Source organism: Chaetura pelagica, unplaced genomic scaffold (genome assembly GCF_000747805.2).
Source record: "Chaetura pelagica isolate M959 unplaced genomic scaffold, ChaPel_1.0 scaffold343, whole genome shotgun sequence".
Taxonomy (NCBI): domain Eukaryota; kingdom Metazoa; phylum Chordata; class Aves; order Apodiformes; family Apodidae; genus Chaetura; species Chaetura pelagica.
This window is the reverse complement of record NW_009952873.1, coordinates 1551330-1565807: the sequence shown is the minus strand read 5'-3', so window position 1 is coordinate 1565807 and position 14478 is coordinate 1551330. Positions and strand designations below refer to the sequence as shown.

The 14478-nt window shown below is 48.3% G+C and overlaps 1 protein-coding gene across 1 annotated transcript in view; it reads right to left on the bottom strand.

Annotated features, from left to right (window-relative positions):
* Positions 1–1823: 1823 nt before the first annotated feature.
* The window catches only part of B4GALNT3 (beta-1,4-N-acetyl-galactosaminyl transferase 3), a 63196-nt gene continuing 50541 nt past the window's right edge, over positions 1824–14478 (bottom strand). The window contains exons 8-20 of the mRNA XM_009995221.1: positions 14207–14285; positions 13711–13777; positions 11948–12091; positions 11429–11538; positions 10424–10524; positions 9068–9144; positions 7462–8470; positions 5639–5937; positions 5052–5205; positions 4265–4337; positions 3676–3829; positions 2818–2944; positions 1824–2015 (exon numbers count right to left, since the gene is read on the bottom strand). Of these exons, the coding sequence (XP_009993523.1) occupies positions 1907–2015; positions 2818–2944; positions 3676–3829; positions 4265–4337; positions 5052–5205; positions 5639–5937; positions 7462–8470; positions 9068–9144; positions 10424–10524; positions 11429–11538; positions 11948–12091; positions 13711–13777; positions 14207–14285 (2503 nt within the window). The 3' untranslated portion in view covers positions 1824–1906. The remainder of the gene's footprint in view (positions 2016–2817; positions 2945–3675; positions 3830–4264; positions 4338–5051; positions 5206–5638; positions 5938–7461; positions 8471–9067; positions 9145–10423; positions 10525–11428; positions 11539–11947; positions 12092–13710; positions 13778–14206; positions 14286–14478) is intronic.

The following is a 14478-nucleotide window of genomic DNA, read 5'->3' as shown; positions in this document are numbered from 1 at the left end:
CTGGCTTGGGCTAAGGTTGTCTCTTCTGAAATATTCAGTGTCTGCATGCTGGCAAAGGCTCTGAGGACTCCAAGCCACAGCTGTCTCTTATCTAGTTCTCACCATTGCTGCACACTGCACAGTGAAACTAACTGAAATCTGGTTGACTTTTTCTGACTCCATCAGACACAAAACCCAGACTGAGGCAAGCAGATGATTTGACAAGATGTCTGTCTCACATGCCAGGACTTGCATGTTGAGTTTTCTACTGCAATAGGGGAACTTGATGGGCTTGTCAAGCACCACAGAATAAGTAATAGATAAATGCCTACTCGGAACTGGCATCCACTCAATCTGTGTAAAAAGCAAACAACTCCAGACCCATGTCAGCATTGCTTGTATCCTGTATACCTTCATTACTCGCTTTTCAACAAATCCCCACAGAGCTGGGCACCACAAGCAGTGTCCTATGTCATGCCCTCCTGTCAAACCTGAGACCAGTAGCAGCCTTCTCAGCATGGTACGGAGGCACAGAAGCTCCAGTACACAGCACTGACTGCGCTGGGATCTCTGGGTTTCTATGGCCCTGTAAAATGGTTACAAAGGTAAAAAATCTTGCCTTACGTTCATGGGAGTCTTAGGGGCTGAGAATTCCCTGCAGCATCAGGCCATCTGTAGACGAAGGCTCTTTCCGCAGTTCTTTGATCAATGCTGGCATGGGTCTGCCCATCCTTTCTTTCACTCAACCCTCATCTGTCCTCACTGTTCCCTGCACTTGGTGCTAGTGCCAAGGCCTGAGGCCACCTCCTCTGTACCAGGCCAGAGCTTCCAAGGCTGTTCCAGAGCTGAAGCACCAATTGCTGTGACAGTTCTTCAACCAAGAAGCCTGTTCTTTACATAAAAGTAAAACTATGACAAGACATAACTGTGAGGCCATAACTTATTAAATTAACTTTTAAATGCTGCATAAACATACAGGATTTAGAGAGCAGAATACTCTGTATCCTCTTTTTCTGACAAAATCACAATATTTCAACTAATAAAATATTGCCACTTCTTCCCTATTAGGGTTTCCCTGATATTGTTAGGACAAACACACGTCTGTCAGATAAGGCTGCAAAGTTCCTCCTGAGATGCCTTCCCAGCTTCTTTGTATAACCCCTTCACTACCCTCAGGCAGTGGATCAATAATTTAGGTGGAGCTGTGACATCAACCCCTGCCACCTTGCCCAGTTGCAGGCAAATGTGGTTCTCATAAGTGAAATGCACCTGAGTCTCTAACCATCATTTGCTGAATATGAGCACGGTTTTTCATAATGACTAAAGTGAAAAGCACAGAGAAACATCTAAGCACTAGCAGCCTAAAGTGCCTATCAGCTCCTCCACACCCAGATTTCCCTGGGCGGGCACGTGGGCATGTGGACACAAAACAGTTCAGAGTTGGTCCCCTGTCCAAAAGCACGGATACTGGAGAGATGGGAAGGGAGGGGAAGTAGGGAGGGTTGTGTTTTTCTTTTTTTTTCCTTCAAGTATTGAAAGAGAAGTCACGTCACTGTAAATAAACCATTCTGAGCTCAGCTGGGATTTGTGTTTGTTTGGTTTGCACCACACAAGACTCAACGGGAAATATGGCACCTCTCCCACTGTACCACCCGCCAGACTGCATGGCAGGAAACATGAGTCCTTCACTTGTCAACATCTCCCCCGCATGCTTCCCAGCAAGACACGGATCCCACGTCTTGGATGCAACAACACACGAGAGAAGCTCCTGCTTCCCTAGTCTGACTGAACCTTCCCCAGCTACACCACCCCATCAGAGGGCTCTGAAGGCAGAGGAAGAGTTTGTGCGCTTGGCTGTGTGCCTCGATAAAGTGCACGGTGAGATGAGACGGTGGACGATGCTGCCAGCCAGCTGTGGGCTTGAGGGCTACAGTGTCTTCAGCTGGTGCCGGTTCCACATGCCCCGCTTCGAGTGAAACCAGTGGAAAAAGTTTCTCAGGGAGAGACGCTCCACTTCCAGCCCAGCCTGCAAGATTCTGGCAAAAAGAAGAAGGGTAGATTTAGGGAAAACTTGATCACAAAGATACGGGGGCGGGGGTGGAGCTGAGCTCCAGGAAATCTCTTTTAAGGGCTGCTGTTAAGAGACTGCAATCAAATTGGAGTCCAGAATAGCTCAGGGGTGTCTCATACCCATAAGCAGGCATCTAATGACACTTGCTGAGTGTTTATGCATCCCTGAGAGCAGGACTGGTCAGGAGTGGGCTGCACATCCCAGGCTAGGAGGAAGGACAGCTGGCAACATGGGATTGCTCAGGATGGTAGTCTTTTCTGCAATCATTTGACAGAAAAGACAGGAGAGCCCCCAAAACTCAGAACTACAAACCCAGAGGCCTAGGATTTGTACAGCACAGCTTCCTCATCATAAAGGTCTCAGAAACTGTAACTGTACCTCATGATCTTTAAATGCCTCTCTGAAAGTTGCTCTTCTGGGCAATTGCTATACATAGTATGGGGAGTTCCAGGGACCCAAAGTGAAACCATTGTGCACTGCCTGAAGAGGACAAAGCCTTCATGGTCACCAGTGCCTGATCTGCCCGTGACCAACCAGCAGTGTGGCTGGAAAGCATGAGGAAATGGCTCCTCTCTTATCAGTGGTTTAGTAGAATATTTTGGGTCCACTCACCTACGAGGTTTGAGGTCAGGACATGCTCAAAGACTCTTTGACCAAGCTTATGGTGGCATTAGTCACCTCAGATCCCCTCTCCCTTCGTCAGTGGTCCTTCAGGACCTGATGGATCTACCCTCCTGAACACGTGAATGATGACGATGGATGCCCACCTGTCCAAGAGTTCCCAGTCCTCTCCTCCCCAGCGGTCCCGAAACTCTTTTGTGTTCATTCCTCCGATCTTGTCCAGGTCAGACTTGTATATGCCCAGAAGACCAAACCCATTCACCTCCCAGTAGCCTAAGGACAGCATAAAAGAGGCACAGGCATGTTGGTGCTTTCAACTATTGATGACTCCACCAGGGATGCTGGAGTAAGATTCAAGCTACTTCTAGAACAAAGTTGACACTAGAGAAACAACTCAGCACCAAGGCAGAGCCAACCACATTAAAGCTTTGGGAAGTGAGACAGGCTTGCAGACAGACATTACGGGCTACTCCATGAACTTCTCAACAAAGCCTCTCACATCTCCTGTCTGGCAACATAGTACCTAATGTACCTGGACTGTCCCAGCTTCCAGGGGTTGTCCCTGTGCCTGGATGGCTTAGGATGACCACCTCTATCTAAAGGAAATCCTATGCCCAGATGATCTGTGCCACTTTCTTCCCCCTGACTTTGGTTGTTTTCCCTTACTTTCAAGCTATCAGCTCTTTTCAGGACAGGCTGTGCCCCATAAGAAGAGATACAGTCAGAAACGAGTAAAGGAGGAGTTTTCCAAGGTCCTCAAATCCATAGAGAGCTCTAGGAGATGAGAAGGAGAAACACCATGCTGGCTCTTTTATCTCTGGTTCCAGTTTCCTGACACTGTTAAACCACATCCCGTGTCTAATGCAATCTCACCTAGTGACTCTGTAAGTAACTTAAGCTCCAGACCTCAACAGCACCAGAGGAACAAATCTAGAAGTGGCAGGTACCTCCATTCTTTCCCCATACCCCAAGGTCTGAGCCAAAGAGGCTCCACTCCCTCTTACCATCAGGCCACTGTGGGGACATGCCGCAGTGCAACCTCATGACCATGGGTGCAAATGCCATCTTGCCTTCCACACAGTGTTTTCGGATTGAATCAATTACTCCAGCTGGGAAGTGGATATGGAGGTCACACAGGAAAACTATGCTGTGCGGGTCCTGGGACCAACCACACCGGTAGAGAAAAAAACAAAATGACTTTAAGCAGGAAGACAAGAGATATGGGAGTGAATTAAAGAGCCATTTGTTGCTAGGTAAGAAATAAAGGTCCTAGAGGCTGCCAAAATGGCCACCTACAGGCTGATCAATGATGCGTATGAAATACTATGACTACGACCTGGCAGAGCCAGTATCATAAAGCTGCTACTGCTGATTTCCCTCCTGTCTCATAGCCCCTGCAGGTGGAGCAAGAAGTGATTGGACTGCAGGCTTCTTGTAGTAAGGGAAGAGACTCTTACTCTGGTGCAACAGAAACACATCGACATTTGATCTGGTTTGCTAGGTTATTTCCCTCCCTAGAGCCCAGTGTGCTCAGTATGAATGGCAAGGGGTAGCACCAGACACACATGTGGACACCACGGCTCCCAGGCTTACCGTCACGAGGTCTATTCCCGCCTGCAGCCCAGCAGAACGCTCAAAATTCCCCGTCAGCTTCAAGTACCGATAGCTGTGGGTCAGATGGGAAAGAGAAGTTCAGTGTCTGCCTGCTGGTCAGCAGGCATCACACTGCAGACTTGCCCCTCGCCCCCATGCACCCTTCGCAAATCTTTCTTGTGCCAGTGTGCAAGCCCAGTGCTGCTCTAGGTCCTAACATGCCATGAGGGGCTTCCCACTTATGTAGCGAGGACAGGGCAGTCCCTAGCAAAAGTCTTTTCAGCCCTAGTCCAGCTCTATCCTAAGACTAGACCTGTTACTGGGAATCCCTGGCACCTGAAGGAGCAGCCAAGGCTGGTTCAGGTCAGCATAGGGGTAAGCCAGACAGCCATTCCAACAAGTGGAGTCTCCAGCGATGTCCACACTCTGTCCCATTTCTCACAGCTTTCTTGTCTTCTCCATCATACCTCTGCCCCATCACTAAGGGACCAGCTTCCTGTCCTCTTGCAAAATTGAACAAAAGGCAGGAGAAAAGAGATGCATCTGGATGGATGACTACCAGAGGGATTGTCTTCCAGTTTTACAACACTACTGTAAGTGGTGTCCGTGCATGTACATGACAACAACAATGTATGTATGTGCATGTGCAAGGTCTGGATGGATGTCACCTCTGGGTTTCCAGCTGCAGGAGGCTGCGACTGATCAATACACAGAAACTGCCAAATGTGCTGTGTTTCCAGGCATATGCACTTGAACAGCTTTTTTTGTGACCAAGCAGCACTCTTACCTGTGCAAACTAGACCTTTTCAGAGCCTTTTCTACATCCATGTCATTGCTGCTGTAATCTGTAATGATGATGTTGAAGTTCGGATCCTTAGTGACTCGGAACAGCTCTTCCATGTCAGAGATGAACTGCAGCACCCAACGTGCCTGGTTTTTCACTGGTTATATTGCAAGAGAGAGAATAAAAACAAACCTTACTTAAAGACAGTGTGGCTTCTCAACAGGCAAGGCTTCTTCCTCCCCTCAAACCCTGCTAACCCTGCAGGGATGTTGAAACCAGGCCCAGATTGAAAACCTGGACCAAAGAGCCCAGGAATCAGTGTGGGTTCCTTCCCAGCGTGTGAAAGGAGTTTTATTTGTGCTTTTTATTTACTTTATTAATTTTATTTATTTATTTAATTTCTATTCGTATTTATTTGTGCCCATGGGTGCTTGGGCCCTATCGTATTTCTGATGGGATTTAACTTGGAGAGAACAGAAATTGGAATTGACCCAAATGAGATGGTTGAGGACCTGCTGTTCAGGACTGCCCTCATGGAAAGCACGCACTGTGCTGTCCCCCAGTGTCCCAGGAAGGCAGGTCCCCCTTACCTGGCACCACAAAATGAACCACGGCACGGTGGTTCCAGGAGAAGCCCTGGGGCCAGCACAGCTCTGGCTCGTTTGGCACAGCCATCAGGTGCCGCCGGCGACCCCAGGCCAGGTTCCTCATCTTCCTCTCCTCCTCCTCATCGCTGCCAACACCCTGCCAGCCCCGCGCAAAGACGTACTCGGAGAAGCGGACGAGCCGCTCCCCCTGCTCCAGCAGCTCCAGCTCCAGCAGGTAGCGACTGCCCCGCATGCGGTCCTGGCGCTTCTCCACGTTCACGATCCGCTGCAGCTGGAACCGCCTACAGGAGATACAGCTGCGGTGGGCAAGGCCCCTGTACACCAGCCCCTCTCCCACCTCCAGCCCATTCAGCTCTGCTGGGCCCTTTCTGTCTGGCTAGCACAAACCTCTTCGTCCCCAGCTTCCCCCCCACCTTTGCTGCACTGCTTCCCAAGTCCCATGGGAAGGTTTAGCACCTGTTTCCTAAATCCACGAGCATGTGGGATTAGCTCTGGGATCCCAGCCAAGAGGAAATAGTTGGCAAGGGAAATGAAATAAAGGTGACACAGAAAATAACAAATGTGCCTGTATAATTGTAGGGCTGGTTAACAGTGAGTGTATTCAACACCTCCTACAATGATCTTGGCACAAGGAGTATGTTTGGGCTAGTGGAATGGACTGATGACAGCTTATCAGCCAATAACACGGAGTAGGGCTGAGCAATCACACGGTAAACACTTGGGTGAGTTCTAGATTTGGAATGGCCAAAACAGGATGAAATGCTAGGTCATGTCCTTTCAGATTGTAACAGGAGTTTCTGCTGTAAAATGGATACTCATCAGTTAAAAAGGCTGAGAAAAGTTTGAGTGTACTTTTCAGTCACACCGTGACAGTGACTGATGTGGCCCTGAAAAAACAAAAGAGATCTTAAAATGTAACATGAGAGCTACTTCCAGCAGGGATAGGGAACTAGCAACACCCATTCTAAAAAGCATCCAGGACACAGAAAAATTAACCAGAACTGAAACCAGCATGGAGAAGGACACATAGGAATATTATGGAAATAGAGGCCAACTCAACAGAAGGGTCAAGAGTTGGATTGTTTGGCTTACAGAGCCTCAGAGGAGGTATGTTTGTTTGCCAGAAAGTAATCAAGACAGTAAGTCTTGAGAAGAAAAAGAACCATATCAAGACCATGTAAAAACAGGGTACCAGCAAAACCTGATCTCCATCAGGTCATTAAAGAAGTGAGGAGATGAAACAACTTTACAAATCAGTACTAGGACCTAGAAATCCAGGTAGTTTTAAGATGGATGTGCACAATCTAGTAACAGTGTAGGGTGCTTGGTTGTCTCTGATCAGTGTACTGATCCTCGTTATCTGATAGGTCCTCTGATTCACAAGCCAAGATGTGGCAGACATCAAACCACAAGCACAAGGAGCTAACATCCTACTTCCTATCATCAGGGTTTCTCAATCTTCAGCTGGTAAAATGCCCCTGTGTGCTCTCAATACCTACAATATGCAAGGAGGAAGCCAGCAAAAGGTCAGTGATACCTTTTGGTGGGTAGAAACCTCCACTCCTTTCATGTTTACTGCCAACAGCTGTTGGAGGGTGATATTCAGCCCCCAAACATGGTCTGGTGTCCAAAAATTCCCCTTTCTCAGCCAAAAAAAGTCCAGGTTTTTATTAAGATTCCTTGTCTGAAGTCTTATTTCCCACATCTAGCCTATCCTACTAGCTCCTCACACAACAGATATTCCCTGCAAAGTGTGGTACATCAGCCCTGGGACACTGCCCCTTGGCTTTCACACTGTGCCTTACCCTTTAGTCTTCTGGCTGAGCTTCTTCAGGAAGACACGTGTGACTTCCAGGGCCTCCCTTTCTCTTAGCAGCAAGTTTCCTGATGTGTTGCATTTCAGGTCAATCCAGTCTGTGCGTAGCATATGGAAGTCCAGGTTGCTCATGCTGAAGGTCTGCTCCCAGTTCACTGCCTGATCGAACACTGGTACATAATCAAAATCCTCCTCATCTTCCTCCTCTGGTTCCCCATCTGCCTCTTCTTCCTCTTCCTCTTCTGCTGCCATAGGTCCAGACTTGCCCTTCAGAGGAGATGGCACCTGCGCTTCTCTCTCACCCATGTCCCCACCATTGGCTGCCTTCTGCTCAGCAATGTAGGACTCCACTTGCTTCAGCCACTGTGGTAGCCCAGGCTGATGGCTGGGGTGGGCAGCACTCACAGCATGTCTGCTGTCTTTGCCAGGGACTGGGCCTCCTCTTGCGGCTGGCACCACACCTGCTGGTTGCAGCCCATCCTTAGTGGTGCTGAGGTCTCCTTGAGGTCTCATCCCTCTGGGAATTGTGACCCCTGAGTCCCTGGTGTCGCCAAGAGGCTGCTGCTTTTGAGACACAGTCCTAGAAGGAGGATTTGCCTTTTTGACAGGCACTCTCCCCTGGACAGCCCTGACATGCTGTGCAGGGCTCCTGGTGTCTTTGACGCCAGCTTTTAAACGGGGTCTCTTCATTATTGGGTTCCTCTCTGGGCCAACCTGGCTGAGACTGTGGTTGGTAGAGGCCAGTGTGGCTGATTTGACACCAGACCTCTTCACCCTTCTCCTCTGCAGCCCTTCTTGTGTGTCGCCACCCATGATGGAGAGGAGACGACGATGCTCCCGGAGAGAATAGTCCTCGTGAATGTTATCGCTGCCGGCCACGCTGCTGGGAGCATTGCCTGCCAGCTCTGCCTGCCCCGTGCCAGGGTGCTCAGGGGGGCTGGTACTCTCCACATCCTGCTCCATGTACTGCAGGTCATCCAGGTTCCCTTCCTGGGATCCTGCAGAAGTAATTGCAGTTACACCTCTGTCATCCTCCCACTGCCTTCCCTATCCTGACCCAGGCAACTGCCCCGCTTGGGGCAGCTCCTTCTCACCTCATCTCAGTGTTGTTTCTCCTGCTCACAAGGACAGGGATGCTCTCAGACACAGGAGCTGTGCTCTTGCTCGTACCAAGCTCCTCAGCACTTATGAGCAACCAGGGCCAAAGGCTGTGGAGGGTCTGCCTGTGCTTTTAGCTGTCCACCTGGCCACAGCTTTGCAGGGCAGGCACGAGCACAGGCTGCTAAACTGCACACCTTTAGCTCTGTCAATCCTGCCCACGTTTTTGCTGGAATTGCAGCTCAGCTAAGCTGCAGGCCTGAGAGTTAATTGCCATATTGTGCACTACAGCCCATTGTTTGGTGACCTCACAACTTGCCCTTAAGTGAAGTGAAAGTGGCAGGAAAAATCTCCTTCCAGCCACGGGAATCTGGCCGGGAAGGGCTGTGACTTCCTTGGCATGGAAAGTCAACAGCTTCTTTCAGCTGGTGCTAGCAAATCACACACAAACGTGACAGGTAAAAGGATCATCCAGGCTCTGATATAAGGGTCCCTACCTGGCTGCTCTATCTTTTCTCCAGTGTCCAGGTTCTTTTCTGGCCGGTCCATTTTCATGTACTTGTAGAATCCAAATCTGCAGTGGAAAGAGTAAAATACAAGTTTAATGGAAGTTAATTTGTCCTCTCCAAATAAACTGTAGTTATTGCTTTGGAGGTTATGGTCCATTACTCTGATTACATCTAACCAGCATCTCCAGATTCTCCTTTCCTATCATCATCAGCATCTTTCATATCTTTGGGCAATCAGATCTTACTCTGCACCGTCAAAGACATCAGTTTTCCTTGCTTATCATCCCAGCCTCTCAGACGTTTTCTCAGAAGTGCAGGATGAAAAATCCCCATATAAGTATCCAGAAACACTTCCTTCAGCCTCCTTTAAACTGTTCCTTAGCCTCGCTTATGTTGTAGTGCTCACAGATGCAAGCCATCGTGCTGCAAAATAGGTTCAGGTAGGCAACTGCAATGATTTCCCTCTCTCCTCTCATACTACCACTGTTTTCATGCTGTTCTCATATGCCTGTGCTTTTAAGTTTTTGGGAGGACTTTCCAGGACTGTTTCCCTCCATGTGTACATGATGTGAAGCCAAATGGGACCCTAGTTCCCAAATCCTGTCACAATACAAAATGCCAAAGCAATAAACTTGGGTGACACCTTCCAGCTCACAACAGCCACCTTCTCCATCCCTCACTATGGACCCCAGCCCCAGAAGTTCCCTTCCAAACCTACCATCTGATCTATTGTTCCTGCTCACAAAATAATCCTGTAGGGAGGAAGAACATACTGAGCACAGGGAGGCCACCATTAGCTATCTCACTGGAAAAGTGACTCTCCTTACCCTGCAAAAAATCCCTCCAGAACTGAGGAGTGTTCCCAGACAAGGTATCTGCCTGTTGCAAGGATCAGCATGTGAGTGGCAGTTCCCTTGCAGGGCCACCACTGGGTGTTGGACCCTAGTGAAGATGAACAACATGCACTTCTTCCCCCAGAGAGATGCCTGGTGTTGGGCATGATTTGGCATTCACAGCAACACACATCAGAGGCTCCAGCTGCTGGCAGGCAAAGTTTTCTGGAAATACACTTGCTGATATAGTGGAACAAACATGCTCTGACCCAGCTACTGGGTTAATAGAGCAAGAAAAGCAGTGGCAGTTTCCCCTTGAGACCTAAACATATTTTTACTTAAAGGGAACATAAATTACTGTAAAAAAACTATACATGCTTTAATGTTTTGTAAGGCTGAGGGGATCTTTAAGAATTAAGAGTCTTTCAGAAGTATGAAATTCCACTCCAATTCCAGCCTTGAAACCATCTCCTCCCTCCCTGCTAGTAAACACACATTTGTAGCACCCTACCTTTCCAAGTAATAAGGGTTTTCCTGATAGAAGCATTTGTTGTCTTTCTCCATGTGGCTCAGGCGGCTGTAATCATTTGGGTAAACAAAGGATAAATGAACCTGGAAAAAAGGGAGGAAAATAAAAGTAAAACCCTCATAAATGCCAGACATCAGTCCCAAGGTGACTCAAACACAGTTGCAAGACGACCAGACCTTTTGAGAGGGGGCAGGGGTTGCTCACTATATATGCCTCTCCAAGGCACCCACTAGCAGGCTGTGAGAATGGAAAACAGAAGGAAGTGTGTTGGGATTTGTGCATGGGTGTGTCTTTTTCCCTCTCTCAGCACCTGTCTGTCCTCGTCTGTAACTGTGCACTTAAGTCCTGGAACAGAGTGAGAACCAGCTGGCAGAGAGGTAGGCAGGTCCTCCCGCAGTGATGCAGGGGATCACAGGAGTCCAGAAAACATGGGGGAGACCTTCAGACAAGGTTGAGGAAGCTTGGGCTGCCTAGGATATGAGTCTACCAGGGACTGCAGGCTTGTACTGGTATCCAGGGAGAGCAAACTATGCTGGTGAATCCATCCCCAGCAGACCTCAGAGTCTGCTCTGCTATGCAGAGGATTAATCCCTGCAATGTTGCGTGCCCCCCAGATAGGAGCTCCCCTCCAGACCAGTTTTAACCTTGTCAGAGGATTTAGTAGTCCACACAGACTGAAGTTCATCCCACGGAGAATAAAATCCTCAGACATTGTGAGGCTTTTTGTGGAGGTGAACTCAACTCTTTGGTTTGAGGTCTGAGGAGCTCCCTAGGACACACACACTTGTACCCCAGTGAAACCCACAAACAGTGTGCAGCATCTATTTCTCTTTCCTGGGTGTTGCCCTTTGGCATGTACTGGGATGCACAGACCTGAATCTCCTCAGGAGCTTCAGACAGGTGTAGAGGCCCCCATGGTTAGTGGGGTTTCTCTCCTTCCTCTTTGTGTTCCCCTGGGCAAGTACCTGCTTAAGGCATAACACTTACAAACTGGAGTCCTTGGTAGCGCTGCAGAGGGAATCCATTCACCAGGTAGCTGGGCTTGTAGGGGCAGTCTGGCAAGGCTCTGCGCACACGAGACTTGCTGAGCAGAGGTACTGAGAAGAAGAAACATGTAGGCAAATGGAGCTGGAGGAGCCCCGCTGGAACTGATGCACCAGCTTAGCTACTTCTGTGCTTGTTATCTATTTATCCTTGTGGAATACTAACAGAAACATAACGCAAACTATCTTGCACAGCTCATCTCTCTACATTCTTCTATGGCACTTATATGAAAAAAAACTATGCCTGGGGATGTTGTGTGAGCTGGTTGCCAAGAAAGAGGAGGTGGGCTTAGTCTGTGCTTTGTCTCCTATAGTGACTGATCCTCTACACTGCCCCTCTCCTGGGGAGAAAAAACCGAAGCCTGTGATAATTGTGGCAAAGGAGGACAACCCTCCTCAGTGGTGCTGCTGCACGTGCTGTGACAGGCTGCAGCTACCTCCTCAACTGCTTTGCAAGTCTTACCTTTGTAAAGGGTGTCCCGGGGGTCAGGCTTCAGCATGTCAGCTGGGTGTGCCTTGCTGCCTGCACTGTCAGCAGGCCGCCTCCGGTGACTGGCCAGTGTCTGCGGGATATGCCCAACCTCATCCATCTTTAAAAGCGTCTCGTCTAGAAACCAGAGAGAGAAAGGAAGGGGAAGAAGGGCTAATTCATCCCTTATCCCAAAAAGTACCCTTCCCCAGTGTCAGTCCTTTCCAAATGGCATTGTATCCATGGCACTAACACTGTCTCTGGCATAGTAATGCCTAAATGGTGCTCCTGATCAGGAGCTTCAGTGCAGACACTGTGAGAAGGAAAGGCTTTGATTCAGCTGGAATACAGAAGCTGTGAGGTAGGAACATGGTTATCACTGAAAGCAAACAAACACAGTGATGAATAATGGAGGAAAATTACCTCCTGCCTTGGATGTGCCAGCAGTGGTGTGCTGAAGAAGTCCTATGCTGGCAGGAATTACTGGACACATCTGAATTGTTAGCATCAAATTTATTTTAAAAGGAGACAGAAAAGATGAAAGGGAGGAAAAATCTGAGGAATGGAGCTTCCTCCTGTGCTAGAAAAGCAGCAAAACCCTGGGCTGAGGCCTTCAGTGGCTGAGGAGGATGATGCTCCAGTAGGGGCATGGAGACCTGCAGTAAGTCAAAAGCAACAGGAAGCTTAAATTCAAGACTGGGTTTACATTTTGGTTATGTTTTTTTCTTGGGTGCTTCAGCCAGAGGAGTTCATGTCTCCATGGATCTTATGCTGAGATGAGGTGAACTGAGTAAATATTCAGAAGGGAAAGACAACATGCTGCCCAGGGCACTGGGGCTACTGTTAGCAGCTTTTGGGTACTGAACAGAGGAACCCAGAAGGAATGGGATGACATGTGACATAGTCAAAAGCTGATATGGAAGAGCTAAATGCTACATAGGCAGAAGGTGCCAGATGAAGATGAGACTGCAGCACTGTGACCAAGTATGAAGGGATCTTCTGGGATACAAGCCTTCCCTTCTATGGGGAAATAATTATAATAAAAGAGCAAAAGGAAAAATGATGAGGATAGAAGACCTAATGGAAAGTCTAGTCCTGGCCAAATGGCAGGTTTCAAAAAATTCAGCAGCAGACTGCAATCCAAGACACAGCTAACAGATGTTTTGTTTACATCAGGGAGCCTTCCATGGGCAAAAGTGTTCCTTCGGAAAAAAGCCCAGAGGTGTTGGAAGGTAATAGTGGTAGATATGGAAAGGATGAACGCTGGCAGAGGAAACTGATGCTGACAAAGCTAGATAAGGGTAAACAGGACTAAGGAACTCCTTAACTGATAAAGGCATCACTTGATGTGCTAAGAAGGATTTACTAAATAGGAGGAACTGGGTTGCAAACACACCCTCACAGATTTCATGTAATGGGCCTCATGTTCCCCTTAGCCCTCTGCAGGTAATGTCCATCCATGTTACTCTCACATCTATAACAGTTCTCACCCTTGCAGACTCTCCTCTCTGCCTTCTGTCACTACCTCCAGATTTCCCTGAAATAATGTTCCAATCCTACCCCCAATTCTCCTACATTTACTAATGAATCACACTCATGTCTAGAGGTCTCTCTCCTGACCTGTCACCACTTCTTTGTTGTAATGATCTGTACACATGGTATTTGCCCAGCTAGACTATGATTCATGGTAAAACACCATTGATATGCTCTGGAAGAATGAGGAGGTGCTTAGGGAAGCCTGTGGTGAAGATACTTACTAGCAAAAAGGGAGAGGTACTGGGAATCAATGACTTTGAACTTCGCTTCTGGGTCATTCAGTCTCCACTGGAACAGAGAAACACATTAAAATGATGTGCTTATGGAGTTAACCAAGCTTGAAGAAAAGGAACAAGCACAAGATGTTTTTTCAGCAGATGGGTTCACAGCTTCCTTTTTCTCCTTAGTATGACCGAGTTTACCTAGCAGGGAAGGATTGAGAATGAGCTGAGATCCCCTAGAATATATCCAAAGTAGGAAAGGACCAAGAGCTGCAATAGAGCCTGGAGAGGGTAGAACCATCCCAAGCAAGCACAGCAGAATGTCCTGACATGTGGTCAGGAATCCCACATAGAAGTAGGTAAGGACTCTAGAAAGGATTACATACATCTCATGCAAAGAGGAGCTGGGGCCTGGGAAGGGAAGGAAATCATTACAATCGTTATTCCCAAACTCTGCGGGGATGCATATACAGCACGGCCATTTGCACAGACTCACTGCTACTTCCACATGGTCTGTTCCTCTGTCATCCTGCTTGTGCAGCACCTCAAAATAGTACCTGCCTGCAGCTGACAACCTGTGAAGAACAACGTGTCTGTCACCAAGAGTATTATGGAACATCTCTTAGCTTGTCAGCAGATAATGATTGGAGAGCAACTGCATCTACAAAACAACCTAATTCTCAGGGCGAGCAGGGTTAAGACTGCCAAGAAAACCCAGACACTGACAGTTGGATAGGGAGCTTTCCTTGTTCACCTGGAGTATTCCAG